The sequence below is a fragment of the Barbus barbus genome, assembly GCF_936440315.1.
Source record: "Barbus barbus genome assembly, chromosome: 23".
NCBI lineage: Eukaryota > Metazoa > Chordata > Actinopteri > Cypriniformes > Cyprinidae > Barbus > Barbus barbus.
The window spans coordinates 22,064,102-22,091,554 of NC_136751.1; the positions used below are offsets into that span (position 1 = coordinate 22,064,102).

The 27,453-nt window shown below is 36.4% G+C and overlaps 2 protein-coding genes across 3 annotated transcripts; both read right to left on the bottom strand.

Annotated features, from left to right (window-relative positions):
* Positions 1 to 562: 562 nt before the first annotated feature.
* On the bottom strand, positions 563 to 16,149 carry LOC306842662 (diphosphoinositol polyphosphate phosphohydrolase 3-beta-like). Of its 2 annotated transcripts, none has more exons than XM_079373657.1 (5): positions 15,516 to 16,108; positions 7,488 to 7,598; positions 4,835 to 4,879; positions 4,553 to 4,640; positions 563 to 2,243 (listed from the first exon to the last, which is right to left on the bottom strand). In XM_079373657.1, the coding sequence occupies exons 1-5, from the start codon at positions 15,741 to 15,743 to the stop codon at positions 2,038 to 2,040; spliced, it is 678 nt and encodes a 225-aa protein (XP_079229783.1). In that variant the 5' UTR covers positions 15,744 to 16,108; the 3' UTR covers positions 563 to 2,037. The 2 variants fall into 2 exon arrangements, with proteins under 2 accessions (XP_079229783.1, XP_079229784.1); XM_079373658.1 differs by having other exon boundaries at positions 564 to 2,243; positions 4,553 to 4,637; positions 15,516 to 16,149.
* A 592-nt stretch (positions 16,150 to 16,741) lies between these two features.
* On the bottom strand, positions 16,742 to 26,334 carry LOC306842531 (ubiquitin-conjugating enzyme E2 N). Its single transcript, XM_079373461.1, has 4 exons — positions 26,055 to 26,334; positions 21,849 to 22,095; positions 18,997 to 19,137; positions 16,742 to 17,972 (listed from the first exon to the last, which is right to left on the bottom strand). The coding sequence occupies exons 1-4, from the start codon at positions 26,082 to 26,084 to the stop codon at positions 17,926 to 17,928; spliced, it is 465 nt and encodes a 154-aa protein (XP_079229587.1). The 5' UTR covers positions 26,085 to 26,334; the 3' UTR covers positions 16,742 to 17,925.
* Positions 26,335 to 27,453: the final 1,119 nt, after the last annotated feature.

Below are 27,453 nucleotides of genomic sequence, written 5' to 3' on the forward strand. Positions count from 1 at the left end.
TCCCAAATCGTTTCAAGCTCTTTCACCCGAATAGAGAGGTATAATCAATCTCGAGACCCTTTTTAAACTTTTTAAACAGATATATTAGGGATAATGCATTACTTTTAACATTTAGAAATTCAGGGAAGATGGAAGATCAGCTAAGAACAAATTGTGGTTTAATGTTTTTTTTTTCTCTCCAGCAGATTTATAGTAAGGATAAAGATATTTACATTTGGAAAATAGAGAAATAGCCTGCAGCTTTTGAACAGAAGACCAACATACTTGCATGTTTTTGCAGCCTCATAATAAACTCATACTTGTAAACTATATGCCTCCAGGAGAGGGCTTGCCACATGACTTTCCAAGCAAGTTCATAATTCTCTTTGGAAAGTTTTTAAGGGTGTTTTCCGATTATAGGTTATCCTATGCTGCTGAATCCCTCTTTCAAACATGTTTACCATTCATCGTTGCATTAAAGTGCTCATAAATCACATTTAAAAACCCATCTGGTATTTACCTCAGGGAGTTGAGCTATCATTCCTCCCTGTAACCACAATCAGCACCATTTACAGAGATCATTCCAACTGTAACACAGAGATGAGTTTATTTCGTTTAAAAGTTGTCAGGGTGTTTCTGATTTTCCGAAGACAGGCAAAACACATTTTTGCCATTTCGGTTAAATCACATAGGGGACATTTTAATACCGTAATCTTTTACATATTAAATGTGTTAAGTAAGCCTCACTGATAAACAAGTAAAGAGCTGAGGTGCCTGTGTTTAGCAGTGCAATTCTTTAATCCTGTCTAAAACAAACTGTGGGACTAAATAAACTACTTAGGCAGAAGCTGACATTTTTAATATCAAAACATATTTACAACCTAACATGCAATCTTGCCTCTGAGGAAAGATACAATGTTTACCATTTACAGTCTTAATAAAACAGTTTGGCAACATATTCCATCCCATTCAATGAATTCCACATAAAGTTCATTATGGAAGATTGCAAAGGCCCCAGTTGAAATAAGTAGTATGCAAAATTAAATGAAATTCCTCCTTTGAGTTATTGATGTGAGAATTGTTAATATAATGACAATACATGTGTATTGCATTTCTGTGGCCTTTAGAAAACACTGGTTTGACTAGATTAGGGTTTAAATTGGGCGTTTTGCCTTCTCTTTTTCTGAAATATTCAGAATATCACTTCAGGCAATATAGACCTCATATACATTCCATAGTCTTTCATGGACCAATGACACCAGGAGCATATTTTTTCTTTGTTCACATTTTACCAAATGCCATCTTGTTTTAAAGAGACAGCGGCTGAAAAGTAGTTCTTCTGCCTTACAGGATATGGAAAATTAAAAATGTATGTGCAAAAAGAAAGAAGGGTGATCAGATTGCACCGTTTAATGTGGCAAATTCACATTTAAGACCAAATTTTGAAAACACCTTCAACTTCACAGCATGTTAAACCTATATTACAGGTAGATATCTGTGATGAAGGCATCTAATATAATCAAAAGCAGCCCAAATCTTCTTTTAGACTATTTACATATTACATAATTCATGATTAGACATGTTTTTTTCTTATTTGGTTCTTTATCAAGAATTGTTATATACCCAATGCCTAACAAATATGCCTAGTTATCTATTAGATATAAATAGACAGCATTTCAAAAGACCAGCCTAGTTATGCATTCTAAAAAACAATCAAACCTTGGCACATTCCTCATTGTGTTCCTCCACCTAAAGCCATCTGTAAAATAATATTTCCAAAATGTCCATCATGGCAAGCATCTCCGTTAATCTGTGCTTAATACTTAACATCACAATCTTCTTGTTTAGCTTGAAATGCATGTTTACAAATGAAAAGTTATGAAAATAACTCTCCTTGTTCATTTTGACCCAGAAACTTGCAGGCATTTCACAACAAGCCTTTGGTTTCTACACTTAAAAAAAGAGGTTCAAATAGTAAACATTGAAATTATACATGCAAAACTGTCTTTTCCAGTCCAAGGATAGTTTCCATTGCATCAATGCCCTCTGGTGGCAGTTCTATCTGTGCAAACGGGGCAGTCCACAGTCATGTGAGGCTGTCTGGCGGAGGGGGGCGTTGTCATCCGTGTTTACTGGCTCCTGAGCGTTGCCGTTCATGGGGCCGCAGCGAGGAGTGAGTTTGCGGAGGTACTCCGCGTGGACAGGTTTGTGGCATTGTAGCACCCGGATCGCCTCGTCAATCTTGAACCATTTCCGCTTCCGACCTGCAAAACGTATTTTTAATAGCATCTTGTAACACTGAAAACCAATACAAAACATTTGAATTAACAATAGTACACTTTAAAAAAAAAAAAAAAAAAAAAAAAAAAAGGTTCCTTATTGGCTTATTGGTTCCATGAAGAACTTTTATCATCCATGGAACGCTTTCATTACACATTGGATCCTCTGCAGTGAATGGGTGCCGTCAGAATGGGAGTTCAAAAAGCAGATTAAAAACAACACAAACCACAAGTAATCCATATAACTCCAGTCCATCTATTAACGCCTTGTGAGATAAAAAGCTCCATGTTTGTAAAAAACATCCATCATTAAGACATTTTAACGTCAAACCGTTTCTCCAGTGAAAAAGTAATCCTGTCTGAATAAGCAGAGGAATATGCACAGATCAAGTCAGTGTATTTTGATGTAACCTTCCTCCTTTTCACTGGAGAAAGCATTATTATGGATTAATTTTTTGGCTAGTAGCAAAAGTTTAAAGATAAAATGCCTTAATGATAGATTTGTTTCTTACAAACATGAAGCTTTTCACTTCACAAGACTTTAATTGATGGACTGAAGCTGCGTGGATTGCTTGTGGATTATTGTGATGCTTGTATCATCTGTTTGGACTCTCATTCTTACGGCACCCATTGACTTGATGATCAAGTAATGTAATGCTACATTTCTCCAAATCTGTTCTGATGAATAAACAAACTCGTTTACATCTTGGAAAGTGAAAAAAGTGAAAGTGACGTGACATACAGTGACCCATACTCGGAATTTGTGCTCTGCATTTACCCATCCAAAGTGCACACACACAGCAGTGAACACACACACACCGTGAACACACATCCGGAGCAGTTAGACTTAGCAGTGTAAGTTTTTGGGTTAGGCCACGACTGCACTCTACAGCGGGATAGAGGAAAAAATAAAAAAAATTAAAATTTGGCCTGAGGGTACACTTTCAACAAATTTAAATTTTGGGGTGAACTATTCCTTTAAGAAAGAAAGATTCTTGAGAGAAGCCAAACTGGTTCTTCTATTGCATTGCTACAAATCCCCCTTTTGGGACCTTTGTTTTGAAGAGTGTAATTACATTTTGTCCATTGCCTGAGGTGACTGAAAATTAATTGTGTTCTCACAAGAGTTTCATTTACTTCTAACATACTGTTATTAACTACACTTGCTGCTTGGGTTTAAAAATGTATAGCTTTATTTTAAATACGGTACAAAAGGTCAACTTCACTGTGAACTTGTCAAACGTTTGGCTGCCCAACCATCTGGCTGACAAACATTCCACTGTATTTATAGTCCTGAAAACAGTCTCTCACAAAGTGCTGAAACTTAAAGATTCACCTTAAGTACTTTTAAAGATGTCATAAATGCAGGAAGGTTAAAGGTCATTACTTCTGACAATCAGACTATTGACCTTTTTTGCATTTGCTGCTCAGCTCTGTGTCGAGTGAACCCGTTTCCTCTCTGTGTATTGAGGTTATGATGCCCTATTTGGCAGCTGAAACTATGGTACAGGCAGAGCGAGGCCAGTGATAGGGGAGTGTAGTGACGCTAACTGGAAAACAACTGTGCCCCTGCTAACAGCACGCCTCCCTGTGAACAAACTTCGGTCTATTTATACGGCTGCCGGGAGTGAAGGATTACCCGTTTTTTTCTTTCCTCGCATCTACAAATAGTGCAAGTTTTGAATTGCGCTGTCTGTGGGCAAATGTTATTGTGTATCCTTCCGGACAAAAAAAAAAAATAAATCAATAAGGAAAAGGTTTTAAGTGGCTAATCCACATGCCAGCTCTTGTTCTGTAATAGCTTAGTAAAATAGTTATATAAATCCCCATATTTGCAGCTGCTTACAGACCAGCAGTTGTGTCTTAGCAAAAGAAATGAGCTGGTTATGATAAGCTCGTCTAAAACTATTTAAATTCTGTCCTGTTAGCAGACTAAGCTGTTTCCACACAAATAAAGTCCCTTATTGATTTACTGTAGACATGGGAAGAGGTCACTTTGGTAAAGTTACAAGTGAGTTTCTTGAGAGGACTCAATTAAGTAGTCAATGGCTGAAATCCCACAACTTAATTAGTAAAAATGGCTTTCAAACACGTCACACTGCCGTCATACCTTGATAAAATTCTTTCTTTCCTCTGAGTATGGTAAACTGAATCTACAGCGTAATCAGTGAAGTCTGATTCTGAGTCAATGACTTCGAGTCATTTCTTTTTAGTGAATCTGAATCACTTGAAGGAGTGAGTTACTAAAACACATCTGACTAACTGAACCATTTACACACATAACATCAACTCACCAATATTGACCGAGTCCTCCCAGTCTTCCAGTGTCTCTGTAACAGTAAGCACATACACATAGGTCCGATGCTTGCTGTCCTGGTTCTGCTGTACAGAATGAGAAATAAAGTTATCACATGGCTACGCAATGTGTGAAACAGTAAAACATGCATTGAGAAGGTGTGAAGATAAGATATTTATAAATGTTTATGAAATAAAGTCTTGTTTATTGAAGCATCAGCGACGTGCTAAGAGGGGCTGAGTAACGTCTTACTTTATATAAGGCAGTTTGGCAGTCTTACCTCAAACACCCCCAGTAGCCTGCCAAGGGTGCCCCTCACACCAGCCTGTTTAAGCAGAAACGGACACAGAAAAAGCATTAGACAGATCTTTTCGGTTTTAAATATGGCCTCAAACTATAAATCATACACAAACATTATGAAGATAACTAACGAAAACACTCAAGTTCTGTTCCTTCTATCAGGCCACACAAACATTTAAATATACACATGATGCTCATTAGGGTTAAGGCACTTTAAAAAGGAAATGACTTCGGCTATGACATAAGCTGCAGCATGAGTCCATCCGTGTTAACAGCGGCTTAACAAGAAGATGAACACACTGAATTTCTGGAACCGTACCAGTCGATGCTGACACATCAGGCCAGAACATTAGCCCCGGCTCACTGATCCGGGAGACCTGAGCTGCATGTTTCCATAACACAGGAGATTCCCGGACAACATAATGCTCACAAGGGAACATCATGTCTTCATTCAGACACGGCAAAATGCCCCAACCAGCCCGAGCTTACCCCGCAAATTGGGTTGATACCACCATTCCCAATCGGAACTGACAAACAACAGGGGGCGATTTTAGAGACTATGAGAGATTTTGTCTATTTAAAACGCCCTGAGCGTGTTTCTGTCATCTCTATGTATCCTCATCTGACACGGTCACATGACATGTGTATGGCCCTAGACAAACCCTAAAAACGAACAGCAACTTTCATTCTGTCAGCCGGAAAAAGACCAAATTTAAACATAACATTTTATGGCCAGTCTACATTAATTTAACATGACACAAGTAACCAATTTTTTAAGGTAATCCTTAAAACAAAAAAAAATGGCAGGGTTCTTTCTCACAAGCTGCCCGTTTTAAAAAACGCCAAGATCTTTGGGACACCCCGCCCCTGGCAAAACCCCTAGGGGTAGTAGTTTGGGTCCCAGGAGTGTTGCCATAGCCAGAAGCAAGCCGTAATTCACAGACAGGTTTATGGTCTCCTCCAGGGTCTCCCTAACACTCAAATGTCTTGAGTTACACCTTTTAAACCATTATGTAACAAATAAATCCCTCGAAGTAAAAATAAAGTCTTATGCATTTTTTTAGTGTTATGCAACTGAAGTTTAAAACCTGAACCATTCGATTCGAAATGATTATACGGAGTAGAATTCAACATGTTATTAAAAAAAAAAACTCACAGCCTGTTTTATATTATTATACAGTCAGATACAGTACAGCTCTACTGTAAATGTCATTATTGGTTTGGCGTACCATAATTAACTTCACCAAAAAAAAAAAAAAAAAAAAAAAAAAAAAGGACTGCTGTAATTAAGCTGCATTCAAATTGGGCAACCACAAGCGTCCAAACACTGTGACTCTTGAATCTCTGGGACATGTACATTTCAGACAGACGAGGCCAGCGGTAACAGGACACGGTTTCTAAATGTCGCTGCAATGCTTCACAGCTGTCAACAAATTACCCTCTTGGCAACCTCTACGACGGCCCTTCAATGTCATGACACAGCCCATCCTTGAAACAAACAACATAACCATTAGCTGAGATAGACATGAAAAGATTCATTTAGCGAAGCCGCTTAAATTGTAGATGACAGAAAACAGGTTCATGCGCATATTGTGAATGACGACTGAGGAATCTATAGGGTGGTGGTGGTGGTGGTATCACATGACCATAGTTCTCATACCCGTATCTGTAACAGTTGAGTCAAAGGTGTTGGCAAAACTGAATGGAATGCAGTGTGGATGAGAGGCATTAATGGCCTTTTTATGGATAATTTAGATGCGTAAAACACATTTTAAAAGATAAACATGTAACAAGCTTACTCGTTAGTTTTTAATATTAAAGAGAGAGCTCAGCCAAATATTAAAAGCAACTTTTTGTCCATAAATTTGTCCAAAACCACATTAGACCCCATTGATTTTCATTGCATGGACCAAAAAATTCAAAAACATCTTCCTTTATTTTCCACATAAGAAAGAAAGCCCTACAGGTTTGGAACAGCATCAGGAATTTGACAGAATTGTCATTTTTGGGTCAAATATCCCTGTAATATTACATCATATTTTTCTTCAGTCATTATTTGACTAAGTTTTAGACATTTTTCCACAACCGAAGCGAAAATTGGCTTACTGAGATGACTATTTGCAGCTTGCTATACAGTGTCACATATTACTTTTTAAAAATAGTACACAGCATATAGTGTATATACTGCCAAGTATGCAATAAGCAGTATGCATGGTGCAAAGCAAAAAATCCTGGTGACAAGATATGGGACAGCTGCAACCCATAACTCACTTAAACATGAGCAAGGTCAACAGCCCCTCAAATGACTCGGGAACCACCAACAGACCACCTGATGATGTAACCCCCCAGTAAACCAGTGAAGATAAGATTTTTATTTTACTCTAATACATGGAGATAAACCTTTTGTGATTCCTACATGATAAATGTGATTCCTGCAAAATATCTAAAATCATCATTCTTAAATTAATGAATGTCGTTCTCATACACAGTATTAATTGCTAATGTTTTAAAATATATTATGGTCACATCATGATCCTTCAGAAATCATTCTAATATGGTGATTTGGTTTTCAAGAAACATTTCCTATTGTTATAAATGTTGTTGCAACAGTGCTGAGGTCTTTCTGAGCTCACCTCCTCATAGACCTCTCGAACCGCCGCTCCTCCAGGCTCCTCTTCCGGCTCCATCCCTCCTCCTGGAACGATCCACTGATCTGGATGTCGACTGCTGCTAACAAGCAAAACCTGACGCACACATTCACAAACAAAGCGTAGTCAGATAGACCCAATCCAAATGCTCATCAACACTTTGTCAGAACATCTTGATTACACAACTGAGTCTAACCTGATACTGCTCACAGTACATCAATCTACAAAAATACCATCCATCTGATAAACTTTCCTGGCACTCTAGGAGAAATGTTGAGCTCATTTAATTTAAGTGATAGTCCAAACAAAACCATTTCTGACATCATTTACTCTATGATTTCATTTCTGTGGAACACGCACAAAAAAATGATATTCTGAAGATCGTTTTAACCGTTTCTGTTCATACGATGAAAGTCAATGGGATCCAAAACCATTAAAGGAACACTCCACTTTTTTTGAAAATGGGATCATTTTACAACTCCCCAAGAGTTAAACAGTTGAGTTTTACCGTTTTTGAATCCATTCAGCTGATCTCCGGGTCTGGCGGTAGCACTTTTATCTTAGCATAGATAATTGAATCGGATTAGACCGTTAGCATCTTGCTCAAAAATGACCAAAGAGTTTTGATATTCTTCCTATTTAAAGCTTGACTCTTCTGTAGTTACATCGTGTACTAAGACTGATGGAAATTGAAAAGTTGAGATTTTCTAAACTCTTTGATTGGCTGAATGGATTAAAAAAAACAGTAAAACTCAACTGATTAACTCATGGGGAGTTGTAAAATGAGCCAATTTTCAAAAAAAGTGGAGTGTTCCTTTAAAAGAGATAGTTATTAGGTGCTTTATTATATTTGTGTATATGGTACATCATTGCGTGATTATGTAAATAAACTGGTGAATCAGTTATTTGAACCATTTCTCTGAAACAAACTGTCCGAAAGAACCAGTTTGTGAAAAAGAATCAGACTTCTCCGTTTGGCTAAGGCTATAGTTTACAGGAAATAATGCTGTAAACAATGTTCAGTTTCTTGCACAGACCAATTGCTTTGTTTTAGAAGACCTCAATATATCGTCAGGAGCCACTGGTTTTAAAGGGATAATTCACCCAAAAATGAAAATTCTGTCATTAATTGCTCACCATCATGTCATTTCAAACCCGCAAGACCTTCGTTCATCTTCAAAAAACAAATGAAGATATTTTTGATGAAATCCAAAACTTTCTGACCCTGCAAAGACAGAAACGCAACTACCTCGTTCAAGGCCCAGAAACAGTTAGGACATCGTTAAAATAATCCCTGTGACATTAATGGTTAAACCTTAACTTTATAAAGCTACGAGAATACTTTTTGTGTGCAACGAAAACAAAAATAATGACTTTATTCAACAAATTTCTTCTCTTCTGTGTCAGAATTTGATGCAGGCTTCACGACAGTACCACATCGCATGCGTGTGCATTCCTCCCTTTGCAAATAAGCCGCAGCACACCCGGGTTCTAGGTTAGAACGCTGGCTCCTGCGTCAGCAGCATCACACGTGTCATGGTACAGTCGTGAATGCGCAGCGGAGACTGACACAGAAGAGAAGAGTTGTTGAATAAAGTTGTTACTCTTGTTTCCTTCGCGCACAAAGTATTCTTGTAGCTTCATAAAATTACAGTTGAACCACTGATGTCACATGGAATATTTTAACGATGTCCTTACTACCATTCTGGGCCTTGAACAGTTGCATTGTTATCTACTTATGGTAAGAAAGCTCTCGAATTTTATCAAAAATATCTTCATTTGTGTTCCGAAGATTAATAAAGGATTTACGGGTTTGGAAGGATGTGAGGGTGAGTAATTAATGACAGAATTAACATTTTTGGGTGAACTATTTTGTGTTGCCTGATATGTTTGTTTTTTTGACTCTCAGAGTGACGGTAGCAGCTAGCTTGCATTATGAATCACCTAGGACCATGGTTTGTTAGCTTAAAAAAATCATCTTTACTGTTCTTGGCTAGCCTGAGGGTGAGTAAATTAACAGCAAATTTTGGGGTTAGTGATTGCTAAGAAGTTGCTAGGGTTTTCTGGACAGTTGTTAGGTGGTTGTTCTGACAGATAATTACAAGCTTGATCATTTATAAAAAGGTTAACAAGCAAATAAATTATTTTTACTGAATTCTATATTAATTACGACTGCATTTCTGCTTCCATAATGAGCTACTGCGATTCCATTGCATTACTCTCACTGAATGCGGTCACTCTCCACTACTATTCTAGAAGGCAATTGTATATCTGTGAATTCACTTCTTATAAATAAACTACCAGCAACAGCTGCCTCAGCCATAGTGACAGATTCTGTCTGCTGAGAGTCAAGCTCTGCTTTGGGGTATGAGTTGTGGAAGCAAAAACAGCTGCGGCCAGACCAGGTGACCATGAGAGATGTGGAGAAATCTCACAGGTTCAGCCTTCACAGTGCTCAGTCATAGCCTTAATTTGGGAAAACCTAAGAATCAATATGCCAACTAATGCAGGTTCAGCGAGTTGTTAAAAGAATACAAACATAAAAATACAGCATCATAATATAGAAAGCAGGATGCAATTAGCATTGCTCACCTTTATTTTTTAGCAATTCAGTGCACTTTCATTCCAGTAAGCAGTCAACATTTGGCTATGTGACATGGCAAGCAAAATTCCCCACCCACTGATAACAATAAAAGCTATTTTGATAACTCTTTTGATACAGTCATCCTTGGAACTGATAAATTAATAAAACTAAGCCACAAGGATAACAAAACTTCTGGCAGTACTACGGTTTCAAAGTGTTATCTACATTGTTTAATATTACAGCCACACATGCTATAAAGTTCAATACCTTTTATAAAAATATTAACTGACATTAAATTTGGAATATTTTGATTATATATTACATTGGGTATATTAGAGCATTCTGGGAAATTTCTTCAACCATATCCGTAACATAAAAGTTAAGGTAGTAATAAAGATAAATTCATAAAGTGTTTATAACATTTTAGAGAAAATGTGTATATAAAACAAAACACAAATTATGAAATTAATAAAATAAAATTACCACAGCTGGCACTTTAAATATAAATATAGGTATAAATATTTAATAAAAAAAAATAAGTTATGACAATATTTATGGGTAAATTAAATGAAATTAAACGTTTTCATTTAAAATGTTAAATTTTGCATTCCATTCTAAATCAAAATCAAGTCAAGTACCTTTTTTGTAACCTTTAAAATTATTTCAAATTATTTTAGTATCACTGAGATACTATTATAGTTTTCATTATTACATTTAATTATACTTTATTTGTATTACGTTTTAGTAATTTTAATTAATCAAGTTTAACTGAAATAAAATGCTTAAACTAAAAAATTAACAATGTTTAATAAAGTGTTTTTAATAAAATATTTTCCTGATTCACATTTAACCTGAATTAGAATTTAAAAACATTTTTAACCCAGTTCTAAAGGGTACACAACCCTACTGTTTATAGATCAGTCTAGCAACTAATGACGTTCAAAATTAAGGATAAAGAACATTCTAAAATCAAGGACGGTCTGAAAGCCAAAACAAATGGATAACAGTTTCAATGACTTATACCATAAAAAAGCACATTCTTCTGAATAACATTACCTAAACAACTGTCTAATAAATTTATATTTTTCTCATTATACAAGGCTCCAATCCTTCACAATCCTGAGCATCTGCTGACACACTGACCCAGTTCAGAGCCCCACTGACACTCAAGATGAATCCCAGCATGAGCACGTGTGGCCCCATCATCATAAACACGACCGAAGAGTGCGCAAATCTTTTCGCCCCAGCAAACAGTGGCTGTATTCCAGTCACGATTAGCATCAGGGTCAGGGCTGTTTTTGAGGTTCCAGGAGAGTCTGTGAAACTATTTATGGACTAGTTCACAAAAAGTATTACAAGATTCACATAATATTGTGAAACTTCTTACACGTGTTTTCCTGGGAATCGAACCCATGGCCTTCCAGTTGCTAGTGTACCAAAGAAGCTACTGCCGTGATAAAATAACTAACGTGCATAACAGCACGTCAACACAAAATCTGGCAACCAAGACATTCATGCTTTCAAACCTTTCACTTCATTTGCAAGTTTGAAAGGTAAAGCTCACAAGCCAAAGGAGGAAATGCTTACAGCTTAAAATCAGTCACGTACCGCACGCAACTGAGTGCTGTTCCATTCTGGTTTGTTTTAAGGGTCATTGTTCAGGTTCAGTCCACTGTATCATGTTCGCATTTAACAGAATCATTGTTGCTATGACTACTCCAGCACTACTCCAGCATTATTGTTATCGAACCAGCTTGACAATTCAAAACCTGCAATAAAGTCACTGAGGCGAATGTGGTCCTTGTGGTAGATCTGAAATTACAGCTTATCGCTAACATAAATGTTTGTACACTTAAACAATAGCTAGAGTTATAAAATCTACTTTTGTTTAGGACAACTCCATCCAAAGACTAAAACAAGCAAAGCCAACGCATTCGATACAAGTCATAAGTGGGCGAGAGAATGACAGTGGCTCAAACCAAAAGCACACCCAAAAACACAAACACATTTTTCAGAAGCACTGTATCAGCAGTATTCTTTCTGATTGTAAACACACATATATAAACCACACTCTCAAGAGAACCACATTGAAAAGTCAACCAGTCATGTTTACGTAACACTGTTTCAATGATAATTAGGCAAAAAAAATCCCACAGATTTATCATAGGCTATGTTCGAAATAGTGTACTTATTATTGCTGCAGCACACTATGCAATTTTTTTTTTACATACATGGAGCACAACAGAGCACACCGTGTGGAATACTGTATCCCACAATTCTGTGCTCAACTTTTGACTTTACCAGTGTGTATATGCATCATTTTAATAAAATTTTTAAGTCATTATTTAATTAAACTGCCAAATATTTTTGAACACTGTGAAAATTTGGTTTCGAGTTGCTTTGATGAATAAAAAGTTCAAAAGAACAGAATTTATTTACAACTGAAATCTCTGGTAACAACATAAAAGTCTTTACCGTCACTTGATCAATTCAATGCACCCTTGCTCAATAAAAAGTGTCAGTTACTTTCAAAAATACATATTGACAAAACATTTGAACAGTAGTGTATATAAATTTATAAATAGGTTATATATGTGACCCTGGACCACAAAACCAGTCATAAGTAGCACGGGTATATTTGCAGCAATACCCAAAAATACATTGTATGGATCAAAATTATCGATTTTCTTTTATGCCAAAAATCATTAGGATATTAAGTAAAGATCATGGTCCATGAAGATATACCATAAATGTCAAAACTTCAATGGAAAGCTAATTTATTTAGCTTTCAGATGATATATCTCTCAATTGGTATAAATGATGGAAAAACTGACCCTTATGGTTTTGTGGTCCAGGGTCACATATACACACACACACACACACACACACACATATATCTATGTATGCATGTACACACGTTCTTATTTAGCAGATATGCAGATACTGATTCGCAAATCAATTAAAACACATTAGCAAATGCATAACACTGCCCTGACATCCACCCAAAACACCAACCAGACCATAACGGTGAGCTTTAGACAAGCAAAGTACCTTTTTCATTTTCTTAGAAAAATGTGAAGATTCAGCTATTATTTTTATGGGTCTTTGTGAAATCTTGCAGTAGGACAGGAGCACAAACAGCAGAAGAGCTGACGGACTGCACTTAGTGCACTTCTCGAGGATATGCAATGTTGTCGCCTGAACTCCGCTAACTGTCGCTATGACAGGAATGTACTGACATCCACAGTAGATCGAGTTCCTATACTCAACTATTAAAATGATCAGGAGTCAATAGAAATACACAAAAAAGAAGTACAATTCTCCCCAAACAGGAGGATAAAAAAAAATAAAAAATATTGCAAAACTGCAATCGACTGAATCAATTAGACAGAAAAAGACTGTTAAAAAGCGGGAAAAGGAGTCCATCAGGGGACAGTGGGTGCTGTCATTCTGGTTCTATAAATTGCTGCCGATAGGTCACTTGGAGCCTCAGAACATAGTGTAACTTACCACCTCTCCTCCCCCCTCTCAGTGCTAATCACATGGAGGAGAGACCTGGGAGACCAGGTCCTGTTGCAATGCGGAATATTCAGGGTCCAAAGCGCCCAACATGTCTTATGTAATCAAACTTCAACAGCTCTAGCGGTACTTCTTAAGATACACTGACTTGGTACTTTGAACAAGTTTGAGTTCATTTAAGGAAAAGAAGACATCTATGAGGATGTGTTTGTGTATACAACAGCATTTTCCTGTAATTTCTGAGTGCACTACCCACATCGGGTCAAGCCCTCATCTCAGAAGTCAAGAACACCTCGACTGTGACTGACACGTTTCATAATAGACAGTATTTTTAGTCTAAGCCGAACCTACTTTCAAAGAGGTCGCAAAATGTTACGGATGATAAATTTAATAGTCACTGCTCTTTAAGAATTTTCAGTGAGAGACTTTAAATTAGGTTTTGTGTTCCATTCTAAAGTCATGGTTTAGAAATACATGAGGGTGAGTAAATTATGTAAGTGATTGATTTTTGGGTAAACCCCTTATAGAGCCTCTATTAAACTACATATAGTTCAACTGAGTCTCTGATTTTAATAAATACTTACCAAACCTGTGGCAGACCAATCAAACTAACTGTTTGAAACTAAAATCTCATACTAGCATTGGCTGATGTGGTACATTTTAAAAAGATTAGGCAACAACCCTGCAGTTTAAGAACATCGTGTCCCCTTATTCTCTCTCTCATATAGACTACAAAACAGTATACAAATACCTTAAACCACAAAAACTTAGATAATGGGTAACAGCTGTGAGATAGGATCTGAATGAGAAATCATGTCTTAAGCAGAAGGTCAGTTGCTACCTGTTGTGGACAGCTGTCATTACTCAGGAGTAAAGCTCACTGCTGGCTTTCAGCGAGCTGATCTCATTGATTACATTTATAACACCTGCCATCAGTCCTCCATGCAGAGTCATATATTTCTAGACATGAATCATGAATTAGTGGTCGTGAGAACCACCCATAAGAGTCTTATCATTGTGATTTTACTTGGGTGTAGTACAGTGCATATTTACTTTAGGGAGTTAAAAAGGGTGAAATATGACAAGCCATTTTAAAATTCTGTCCTTAAAATGAACTACTATCTATTTACGTTACTATTACTTAAGAAGTTCCCATTAGTTAAGGTTAGTTAATGATGGCTCATGTAAGCTCAATTCAAGTACCCTAAATATTAGCAGATACAACATTTGATTTTGAAAAAATGATTAGTCTCAAAATTATCCTTATTTTTAAATATTATTAGTTACTGGTACTCAGCTTTTGTAGCACTACCAGCATGTATTCATTTTTTAATTTTACTAGTACAATTTTTAATTGAATTATCCATGAACAGTTAACTAGTAAAATAGGAAATGTTACAAGTTAGAGCTGGGATAGATACTGGTCACAAGCAAAAGTACAACTAGTAAAACTGGAATGATACTATTGGAATATATTAGTAACTAAGAAATAACAGTACCTATTGAATAGTTACTAGTGAACTGGATTAGGTCAGAAAATAGTAGTTTATACCTGAACCACAGATACATTTCAATGGCAATGTTGCAGTGGAATAGTCACTACTTAGTGACTACTAACTAATTGAGTTGACCACTGGATGGTTCTAGTTGTTAACGTTAGTGAACTAACAATGAAGTGATTAACTACGTTTAAGTAATGGGACCTTATTGTAAACTGTTACCAAATAAGAAGGACTCGAGTCACTATTGGTTGGCTTACATTACTTAATGGAATATTAATTGTATTGTAAAATATATTGTTAGTAATAAGGAATACAATTGAAAAACGGCTTGTAATATCTATTTCTGTCGTCAGTAGTAGTAGCCTACATGTAAACCACCAAACACATCTGCACTTTTCTCAGCTTTACCTCGTCCTCCCGGTCGTTCTTGAAACACAGACACGCTGCTCGCTTTTTGAAGCCCTCTCCGTCATATGTCCTTGTCTGATTGGGCTTAAATTTCATCATGTGGGGTTTTCTCCGAACAAAACAAGAATACAAGTGTTCTCGGTAGCCTAGTTTTTGGATCCTACGCGCAACGCAGCTGCCCTTCAGGCCAAGAGCTGAAAGTCGTCCCAGATTTCCCAGGCTGATCATACAGTTTGCATTCACAAGACGCGCCTCACGTTGAAGACATAATTCCTCTCTTGACAGCGGAGTTTGTGAGTTGAGGTGTTCTCGTCTTGAGCATGGTGGCTGGTTTCTGCTGTGTGAACACTCCTCTGCTGCGGCTCTCCGGCTCTGCGCAGTCGCTTTAAATCAGCTGCAATAGGATCTGCGTTACAAACCCAAGATACCATCAACAGATAGGCGTTTCCCTTTCTGAAAATATGAATGAGACATCATCCCAGCCGCCAAACAAAAGAGGAAACTGATTCACGAGCGTTAGAAGAGGGTAGAATTAAACAATGCTGCATCGCTATAATTTGTATACAAATGTCAGCAGTTATTAATGTAACACTAGAGACAAAAGCCACGCTGCAGCGCGAGAACAGATTGTGATGTTGTACTGGCGCCATCTGCTGGTAGCCGTGAATAAATACAATCATTTGAGAGCGCAAAAACAGAATATATTATTTCAAGAATAATTCATTATTTTAACTCTTTGATGTTCTCGAATCAACGCCACGCCGACTAATTGAACAGCAAACCAACTTTTTCTGACAGGTTCGACTATAAGAGTGAATCGACGATTTGACTGAGCTAGTGAAAAAAATTACTTTAATAGTCAAAGAGCAGAAATTATACACATAAAACGTACCATTTGAGGTTTTACTAAAACGTGCAACTACTAAATAAATGTCGAATTGTTTAATATTGTAGGAGAAACAGTATGGGAAACGCTGACTCCAGATATTTCATAAAGTTTAAAGATGCAAACATCGCCCTATATAGGCACAACAGCAATCTTCATACCTTAAAATAAATCTATAACTGATCACACGTTATTTTGGAGTAATGATAAACATTATGCTGCGATTAATATTTTCTCCAGCGTATGAAAGCCTTCTGAAAGGCAGTAAAACAGCAAGACACGAAAAAACAAATGAGCACGTGTTAGTCATTCTCGGAAATGTAATAAAACCACCACCATAAATATTTCTTATTAATCAACAGATTTTATTTACAGAAAGAACAGAAACATGTGTGTGGACATTTTAAAAAGCAGGATCTTTTTCCCCTTTCTAAAGAAAGCAGGAACTTACAAACACGGTTGAAATTGATGTTTTAACCAAAGACCAATCATGGAAATTGAGACAAAGCCTTTATTGATCTTTTGCAATGTTTCTGCAGTGCAAACATTCCCACTCCTTTACCAAAATCTCACAATTCATCATTTGTCTCCCCCCTCCCCCGTTTCAAAATAAATGCTTAAGGGAAGAAACAGACAAATGAATCTCGATGCACTGGACTGTGATGGACACAAGAAAATAAAAAGCACGCAATGATAGAGTTTCAAGAGTGCAATTAGTACAGCGATGGCAAGATAGATAAAACAAAACACTAAAACCGGATACATTAACAGAATTGTTATACTAAAAGAAATATTACGCAAAATCTCCTTTCACGCTAGCGCTACCTTGCCCGTAGTCCAAAACATAAATCAAGTCTACATTAGGGTTTACATCCTTAAGTTTATGTGATGGTGGAACGACTTTCCAGTTGAACCATTTCCCAGGTGAAATTACTGTTTGCATGTGGTTTAAATCTGGCATCTCTTTTCCATTTTAGTGAACTTACACTTTTTTGCTATCAGGGTATGTCTGCAGTTTGACAGAAAGGGTGCTCTAAATGGGGGCTAGTCTGCTGCTTCTCATTAATAAAAAAAAAAAAAAAAAAAAAAAAAAAAAAAAGAGCAATAAGAAGAAAATGGGTTAAAAGAAATAAAAAGTTACCCCCCTCCCACAAAAGCAAACAAACAAAAGGGACAGACAAATGACAGTCAGTTTTAATGCACGCTTCATAGCAGAAGACTGCGGCTACCTCCTCAACCACTGTAAAAGAAAGCCGTATGAGTAGATCATCTGCCCATGCATCTCAACAGCAGTGAATCAGGACAAAGACATTTTTTGTACTAATGTGCATTTAAATCACAAATTGTCTGAAGTTTTCTTTTTTTACTTTTGTGTTAATATATTCTTTACAGTTTATCATAATTTTGTGTTTCCTAAGACTGTGTCCTTTACATGAAAATGAATAGGTCTTGGCAGAACATGGAGTTGTTTTCACTCTTGACTTCCTTGTTTTTCTCTCTCTTTTTGTCTCCCCACATACAATTCTAGACTTCAATATTGTTTCCGGCATAAAGCCTGGTCCATGTTCGGGCTGAAAAAGAAACAAATGCAGAATTAAATTACTTGGTATCTTCAGCACAAAGCTGACTTCAACTCTAGTTGTGTGAACAAAAAGGGTGCAGATTTTTCCAATTCATTACGACTAACTGTAAAAAGCAATTAGCAACAGCAAAACAATGTACTTCGAATGCAGCTACATGAGAAGAACTATTTCGCAAGAGCATCATTATGGATTAAGGCCTCTGGGACACACAGACTATCACTGGCCTCTTAAAGCTCTTAAAGCTTATTGAACACCCAGAGAAAAACCTCTAATGTAAGTGAATTTAAAACAAACAGACAAATAAATATTAGCAATATCTTTTACTCATTCAGAGATGGATTCCTCGTGCCATTCTAAACCTTTATGATTTTCTTGTGTTGAAGTTGAACACAAAAGAAAAATGTTTTGAAGACTGTTTTTGTCCATAAACAATACTGGAAGCAATTCATTGTCATTATATGGGGAAAAAAAATATTTTAAATGTATTGTGTTCTGCAGAAGTCAGTAATTAAGATTCAGAATGTATGGAAGCCTGTTTCCGCCATGGAATTTAAAAAAATAAAAATAAAAAGGTAATTGGGCTTCTCACAATTTTAAAACCTTTTTTTAATATAAATTCAGAATTATGAGATATAAACTCAGAATAGTTAGATGTAAAGTTAGATCGCAATTGTGAGGAAAAAAAACTCTGAATTATGAAAAAAAAATTGCAATTACCTTTATTTTTTATTCTGTGGTGGGGGAAAAAATAAAGTTGCGATATTTTCGAAATTCTAAAATACATCTTGCAATTATAACTTAACTCATCATTGACTTCTCACAATTTTGAGTTTCTCATTAAACAAGTTTTTCCCAGAATTGCGGGTTTATATTTTGCAATATTTTCTCAGAACGGAGAGAAGAAAGGCTGAATCGTAAGACAAACTCAATTATCTTTATTTTTTCATCAGAAAATTTAAGAATTTTCTTTAAGAATCAGCTATGCCTTTAAATGCATTTAACCAGCACCCACCTGTCTCTATGGCTTGAGCTTCGTTAGTCTTCCACTGCTCTGCGACATCGTTTGCTAGAGGATCATCAGGGTTGGGAGCGCTTAGTAATGCCTGGATTGATAGCAGCACTGTGCGGATCTGCAAGGCTGGAGACCACTTATCTGTGTGACATCATGCCATGTAGAGAGATAAACAAGAGAAAGAGCATTAGCAGAAAAGTAGCTGCTAGCTACCATATGTGCCAAATCCAGCCCTGGACAGTCGAACAGAGAGATCATTATCTGTGGAGTCAAAAGTGTGATCTGAGATCCTCAATCTTCCAAAAGAGATTAAATGGGCAAACCTTTCACACTATGTGCATGTTAGGTAAGGGAGCTATAAAATTTAATAGACTTAAATTGCCAATCCTCTGAGGTGAAGATAAAATAAGTCTTTTCCAGAAATCATAACTCGTATTCATTTTTCTCCCACAGACTACTCAAGGGACAAAATCCTAATTTCCCAATTTTTTTCAGCACATTTTATTGCTTACTTCAACCAAAAGTAAGGGGAAAAATTTAGATATTTATAATTTTTACTGTCTACTGTTCAGTTATTACTGTGACAGGCTACAGAAATGAAAAAAATTAAATAATTCAGAATAATAAAATTTTATGTAGCAAGGAATTATTTTGGACAAAGATCTTAAATATGCTTTAAGTTTTTTATCTGTTTTCTATCATTTTGAGCAAAACAATTCTATAATATAAATTACTGTAAATATTGACAGTCTAGCATTCACAATGATGAATGAATGAACTGAGAACAAAGGCTGTTCTCATTTTTAGCTTTATCTATTGAATTTTCACCATTATACAGAAACTCACATGACAAAATCATATCTTGCATATCACATGTATTAAATGAAGTAGCCATTTAGTTTCATTTATTCCTGTGATGGCAAAGCAGATTTTTAGCAGTCATTACTCCAGTCTTCAGTGTCACATGATCTTTTAGAAATTATTTGAAAATCTAATTTGGTGGTCAAGAAATATCTCTTCTTATTATTAATGTTGAAAACAGTTGTGCTTCTTCATTTTGTGAATGCTGTTATACATATTTTTTTCAGGATTCTTTGATGAATAAATAGTTCAAAAGAGCAGTATTTATTTATAACATTTTACATCATAAAATGTCTTTACAGTTACTATTTGTCAATTTAATTCTTCCTAGCAGGATAAAAGTAGTAATTAATATATTTCTAAATAAAATAAGTCTTGCTAACCCTATACATGTAGATGTTAATGTATATAAAAATGCATGATGTGTTTGAAGTCCCAGCAGGTGATATATAGAAACTGGCCCTTCTGGATGTGACGTGACATCTAAATAATGAAACATCTAGTGATCATCTGATTAACTTCAAAAGAGAAATGTTGCCATTTTTAAAGGGGTCATAGAACGTTGCTAAAAAGAACATTATTTTGTGTTTTTGGTGTAATGCAATGCGTTTATGCAGTTTAAGGTTGAAAAAAAAAACATTATTTTCCACATAATGTACATTATTGTTGTTCCTCTACGCGCCGCCTTTCTGAAAAGCGCTTTACAAAGCTCATCGTTCCGAGAAGCGAGGCGTGCTCTGATTGGCCAGCTATCCAGTGCATTGTGATTGGCCGAATACCACAAGCGTGCGGCGGAAATGTTACACCACTTACTGTATTGTGATGCCGTGTCCCAGCGTGACAACACAAAAACAATAAAACCCATTATAAACGAGGGATTTGTTGCATCCAGTGGGGACATAATTACTGATTACAATGACTTATAGTGTCTTTTCACAAACATTACCATGTCTGCATTTGTGATCGGAGAAATGACAAACAAGAAGCGCTACTCTACACTGCTAAAAAAAAAAAAAAAAATAACATTTGAAATGTCAGTGGCAAATTCTTTAAATATGAAAACATACTTACAGGCTGTGAGTCAGAAGCGCCGGACTGTCCTTGCAAAGCTGGAATTGCCCCACTTTATAGAAACAGCCTTTGTGCAAGCCAGCATTGTAGGCCTACATAAAACGCGCTGCACACTCTAATATTTGGGTTGAACTGTTCTGGAACAGTGTTGTAAATACAACTTAACCACTGATTTCTAGTTGTGTCCTCTTTTGGAAGCCCAAACTAAGTAGTTTCTCTTTCACAGCGAAACACAGCATCTCCAGGACATGGCGCCGGCGGCACCAACAATACTACAGCGAGAATAAAAGTTGCGCCCTCTTTCTTTCCGTATACATTTGGGCAGTGTTAGGCAAATCTTCCCACACTGTGACGTAGACATGTTGGGGCATGTTTAAATGAGGCGTTTTAGGAGGGCGTGGACAAGTCTTAACTTTTAAAAAGAACTATTTTGGTTTGAGACTTTAGTTTTTGCAACTTTAGAGATCTTATCTATGCATGAACAGCTTGTAATACTCCAAAGAGAAAGGAAAATTGAAATCGCATCATATGACCCCTTTAAAAATTAATGGCAGATAAAATGATGAATCACGTTTTGTTCCATGTCTCAAGAAAATGTGTTCCATTATAGCAGAATTAAAGCATTAAGCACTAATTACATTCGTGATTAGGTCAAGATGACTAAAATCAGCATGATCTGCTATTTAGAAAGTTTTAGAACAGGGGTAGGCACCGTCGGTCCTGGAGTGCCGCTGTCCTGTAGAGTTTAGCTCCAACCCTAATCAAACACACCTGAACAAGTTAATCAAGATCTTCAGAATTACTAGGGCTACAGGCAGGTGAGTTTTTTTCAGGGTTGGAGCTAAACTCTGCAGGACATCGGCACTCCAGGACCGACGCTGCCTACCCGTTTTAGAAGATGAAATAAAACAGTCTCTCACCTTTCAAAATATCTAGACATATTCTTCCCAGCTTGTCTACATTGGGGTGATATATTTTGGTCATGAAGCGTACTTTCGGAGCTGCCATGGGATATTCTTCAGGAAGAAAGAGTTCAAGTTTAAAAGTTCCTCCCTCAAAGGGGGAGTCTTGAGGTCCGGCGATGACCACATGGAAGTAGCGAGCGTTCCCCTCATCTGGCTCTGCCTTTATACCTGGCACCGGCTCTGCCAACAAACGCTGTGTTTCCTACACACACACACACACACAGACACAGACACATGGAAACTGGATCAGTTAGGCTGGAACATCAAGAATCTACACACTCAGTTAATTAGCCAAAGCACTGGTATTGAGATAGTCGGGTACACAGGAGTAAACAAATCAGTAGAAAGAGACAACATGTAACGTGCACAGTGACAACAGTTTTGTGTTTTTGAAAAAATGTATCGCTTCACTTGTAATCTTCCACAATGGTCATGTAACGAAGACTTACTTACATGTAACTGTCCTGCATCAACACAGCACATTCCAATGGCAAACAAATCGGTATGGCTAGGTGATATAAGTACTGACAGGCCATTAATAATTTTAGATTCTGGGATATTTTAAGTAAATACAACCAAGCCTAGACAGAGTTTCCACACAGACCTTAGGATGAAGATTGTGGAATTTATTTAAACATGGTAAAATGAGTTACTTTGAGATGAGAGTCCTGCATTCTTATCGGTAGACAAAAGTGTTTAACAAATTAGCATATAAACTTGAAATCTGCTGCATGTTATTATTATTATTTATTCATTTTTTATTAAAGCAAGCTTGTATATTATTATTCAAAAGCTGGGGTCCGCAATATATTTATTTTTGCTAGAAATGAAAACTTTTATTCAGCAAAGGTGCATTAATGATGAAAAGTGACAGTAAAGACATGCTACTTTTGCTAATGTTACAAAAGATTTATTTAAAAAAAAAAAAAAGTTATTTCGATCTATTAATCAAAAAATTACATCACTGTTTTTACAAAAATTCAACATTTTGAGCCGCAAATCAGCATATTAGAACACATGTGACACTGCAGACTGGAGTAAAGGATACTAAAAATGTAGCTTTGCCATCACAGAAATAAATTACATTTTAAAATAAATGAAATTAGAAAGGTTATTTTAAACTTTAGTAATATTTCACCATTTTACTGTATTTTAATCAAATAAATTCAGCCATGGTAAGCATAAGAGACTTGTTTCAAAAACATTTTAACATAACAATGACCCCAGAGTTTTGAATGGTACTGTAGGCACAACTAATTGAACCATGAAAGGTTTCCTGAAAGTGTATATATCTTAAATAAGATAAGTGTTTTAATGTAAATATCAACTAAGTCACAAACGTTTTGTTTAAATATAGTTACTAACGTCAGAACTACAATATTTACATATAATACAGTACCCTTAACCTTCAGTAAGGTAGAGGATGATCTTAAATCACCACAAACACTGCTGGTTAGGCACTCACAATGTTTTCAGTAAACACTCTCTTTGCAGGACATTAGAAAAGACACTGCCTTGCAATTTCAATATCAAATCAGTTCTTATTACATGATCAGCCTTTACGCTGTCCTGTAGCTTGCACTGCTCAATGACATTTAGCATAGTATTATCATGGTATTATATCACAAAGGTGTGCATTACTCATGAATGCCGGGTAAAATTCCAGTTTTCAAAGCCACCGGATCTCTGTTCCTTTCACACTACAAAACTGTTTTTGGGCATCATGAAGCAGCTGTGGTTTGCATTTTACATGAGAGATCACCAACTGGGGGTCACACATTACATATTTCACTAGGAAACAACCCAACAACTTGGTCTCCTTTATAAAATGCATACACGAGAAGTGATACATGGAATGGCGCAAGATCAAGTGAGTGGAATCTAGCACAAACATTTTTATTACAATTTAAAATAACTATTTTCTATTTGAATATGTTAAATGTAATTTATTTCTGTGATGGCAAAGCTGAAAAATAATTAGATAAATCATACTTTTACAGATTTTGGCCTTTTATGGCAACCTCTAGAAGACTGTCGGCATGTGAAAATCGGACCTAAAATAATGTAGTTAGTGTATATACCCGGCATTAGAGCAATGTTTCATCTGAAGCTAAGTCTTCTAGGGTTAAATTGACTGTCACTAAAACTGAATCAAGACACTTTGGCGTCATGTGAGAGAGAGACAGGGCTGAACCTTAAAGCCCTTTGGAAACTCACACCTATATGACTAATGAGAATCTGATATCACCTGTGGAATGCTTGAGTCTGGAGACGTCGTTCATCTGAGAACTGCTGTACTATGCTGTACTCTACACCTGAAAGATTGTCTACTTGGCATCTGAGAACTTGTGCCAAAGAGTGGATATTACAATCTCAGTGTGACAAACCTATTCGCAAAAGATACCTGAATATACCTGAAAATCTAAATTTATTCCTGTGTCAGCAAAGCTGAATAAAACATTTCTTCTCATTATCAATAGAATTTTTTTCAGAAACCTGTAATTTATAGGAAGTTCCAAAGACCATTTATTTGAATTCTATATATAGCAATATTATAATTGTTCACTGTTACTTTTGATCAGTTTAATGTGTCTGCTGAATAAAAATATATTACATTCTAACTCAAAATACGGCCATATATGATATGTTATTTGTATGTTTTTCCTGTTATTTCAGTTAACATATACATTGTACTCAGACTGAAATTCCTCACATTTTTTTCAGATAACCCACAGTCAAAACCATGCAGAGCAAACACAGACAAGAGAGGGGCTCCCTGTCATGGTCTCATGCTTGGGGGACATTACGGATACATTCTCAGCCCTCCAACTCACATTAGTCAGTTAATTTCCCAGCAAACCTGAGAAAGTATACATTTATAGATGCAATAAAATCAATTAACGGTATCCTCCCTGTGACCAAAAAATGTACAGGTGCAAATCACTAGATATTAGCAGAAGTACCCACATATAACCAAAAATACAGAGGCACAGAGGATGCACTAGGGCCAACTCTAATGCATCTCATTTCTATCATAAATATGCGGAAACATGCATTCAGAGTTTAGATCTTATCAGGAGGAAGCAGCTTGTGTCATTTCACTAGCCATAAATCTGTTTACTGTTATTTAACAATATTAAATAATAAAAAAGTAATTATTTGCTCTAATGTTGTTCCGAAAAATTATCCCATTCTTTTGTGGAACACAGGAGACGACAATTGGGAATATCAGACACTGACAGCTCAAGTCCCCATTTACATTCACTGCATTTTTTTTCTATAATATGAAAGTGAACGGAGACAGAGACTTTCATTTTGTCTAATATTTCCTTCTGTGTTCCAGACTGACATACAACCTTTGTTTTTGGTTTGGAAACGCACAAGGGTTAATAAATGATGACGATTTAAATCGGATTTTTTTGTGAACTGTCCCTTTAATTCAGCGTTACACGTTTAATTTTTCTGGTGGAATAAACAACAGTTCTCATTGAGGATGTTCTGTTTTTCAATTAATTACTTATTTAATTATCTCTTCTTGTATTTTATTTGACATTTCTGTTTGGGGCCTGCAGTCATTAGCTCATTTAGCAGCACAAGCACCGCAACAGCTTCCCTAGCCTACAGGAAGCGGGCGAGCCGAATAGTTTTGCTTATAATCGTATCCTTAATGGCCAGATAATCATCCTGCACGCAGGAAAACAGACATATGACTGTCTATAAGTGACATCGTTGGGGAAATAATTGTGTGACTGCTTAAATTCGACCATTTTACCTAGTTTTACGCCTAGCTAGCGTCTCCGGAGCGGTTAGCTCGCGAGCTCACACACAACAGCTCGAGCGCAAGAAATGAATGACCGCGAGCCATTTACACTTCAGTTAGTGCGGGGACGTTTGTCATTTCTTAATGCTTTTGATTCTGGGTTGCAAATTGTAATGAATAAGACACAGGCCCTTCGCCGCCTTCCACAGCGGTGGATGTATTTTTAACCCACCCATATTCGGGAGACGAGTGAATGCACCGAAACGGAAGTGGCTAACAAACGCTAATCCAGCTGTCGCTTCTCTTTAGCTGATAGTTTCAATGATATTTGAGGATTTTGTGATATTATGATTAAAAACAGAATTACTAAAAATGTGTAGTGTGTCTCACTTCACGGTTACCTTAATGATCCTGCGGGGCAACCCTGCCATCTTGTCTTGAATGCGGATTTTAGCTTTGACTCTCGGTGCCTCTTACTTCGTTCGCATTGACGGCGGAGACGCAGTGCACACACGCCTTCCGGCGCGCTGCGTCAAGACGCACGCGGAAACGTACGAATTTCATGACGCTATGGAAGTTGTAGTTTGTATTTAATGAAAGCTGTTGCTTTCACGCGTCCCGATAAAACACATGATTAAAGTGTTTCGTGTCATTCCTTCTGTGCAGTACTTTTTACACACTTTTGTTTAATGAGGACGTCCTGTATTTGACGTGAACATTTAGAAATGAACATTTTTGATAAATATGCACATGTATGAACACTACATTTCCACATTTGCAGTCTTTAAACCTATTATTTAGAATAGTCAGTAATCAAATCATGAACTGCATTGATAAAGTAGATTCGTGAAGCACCACTCTCTCTCTCTCCCACCCCACCCCAATACCTCTTTTATTTGAACATGGGGACTGAAGTTTTTGGAGTAGATGCCACACAGAAATAACATTTGGACCTCTTCACAGCGGTGTACAAACTGAGTCTTTCAAAGGCTTACAGACACAGAGGAGCAGGTCATCACAGAAATGAAGTCTCTTCAGATACTAAGACCAGGTATGAAAAGTTTTTTTTCTGCCTAAAGACAACATTTCTTATGGTTTTTTATCAGTATGATTTATCGTAAAATATTGTGTCATATTTGTAAACAATATAACTGTAAAAATCTTTATAATTTTTTTAAATCTAAAAAAAAAAATACTATATTAAGTATTTATGTTCATATATTTATACAGGCATTTACACATCACAGCAGGACATATTCAAAAGTAATGATGGATGAATAGATCTTAAAATTGAAATAGTGAAGACTCTGAGAGTCCTTTAATATAATGTATCAAACTAATACTAATGTTATACACACACACACACACACACACACACACACACACACATATATATATATATATGTATATATATAACATTTAAGTCAAGTCAAGTCAAGTTTGCTTTATTGTCAATTCGTCCACATGTACGGCGCATACATACAGAGAATTGAAATTGCGTTACTCTCAGACCCTTGGTGCATACAGTTAACATTAAACACGTTCAAATACAGAGAATACAGTTTAAACATATGTACATACAACTATACAGCTATACAAATGAGACATTGTAGAAAAATAAAGAAATAGATAAAGTGGCATAAGGCGCATGGCAGAATAGATAGAGTGCAAACCAGTTAAATAAAAACAAAACTGTGCAGATATATGTGTAGTGCAAAAAGAGCTTATCAATCTGAGGACATTGTAGAAAAAAATAAATAAAGAAATAGATAAAGTGGCATAAGGCACATGGCAGAATAG

Excerpts from the sequence above, each read along its gene's own strand:
- LOC306842662 (XM_079373657.1), bottom strand. The coding sequence starts at position 15,743 with ATGATCAGCCTGGGAAATCTGGGACGACTTTCAGCTCTTGGCCTGAAG. Across the intron at positions 4,641-4,834 it reads GGCTACTGGGGGTGTTTGAG|CAGAACCAGGACAGCAAGCA; the intron begins GTAAGACTGCCA and ends CATTCTGTACAG. Across the intron at positions 2,244-4,552 it reads GGAGGACTCGGTCAATATTG|GTCGGAAGCGGAAATGGTTC; the intron begins GTGAGTTGATGT and ends TACGTTTTGCAG.
- LOC306842531 (XM_079373461.1), bottom strand. The coding sequence starts at position 26,084 with ATGGCAGGGTTGCCCCGCAGGATCATTAAG. Across the intron at positions 22,096-26,054 it reads TGCCCCGCAGGATCATTAAG|GAAACACAGCGTTTGTTGGC; the intron begins GTAACCGTGAAG and ends GTGTGTGTGTAG. Across the intron at positions 17,973-18,996 it reads AGCTCAAGCCATAGAGACAG|CCCGAACATGGACCAGGCTT; the intron begins GTGGGTGCTGGT and ends TTTCTTTTTCAG.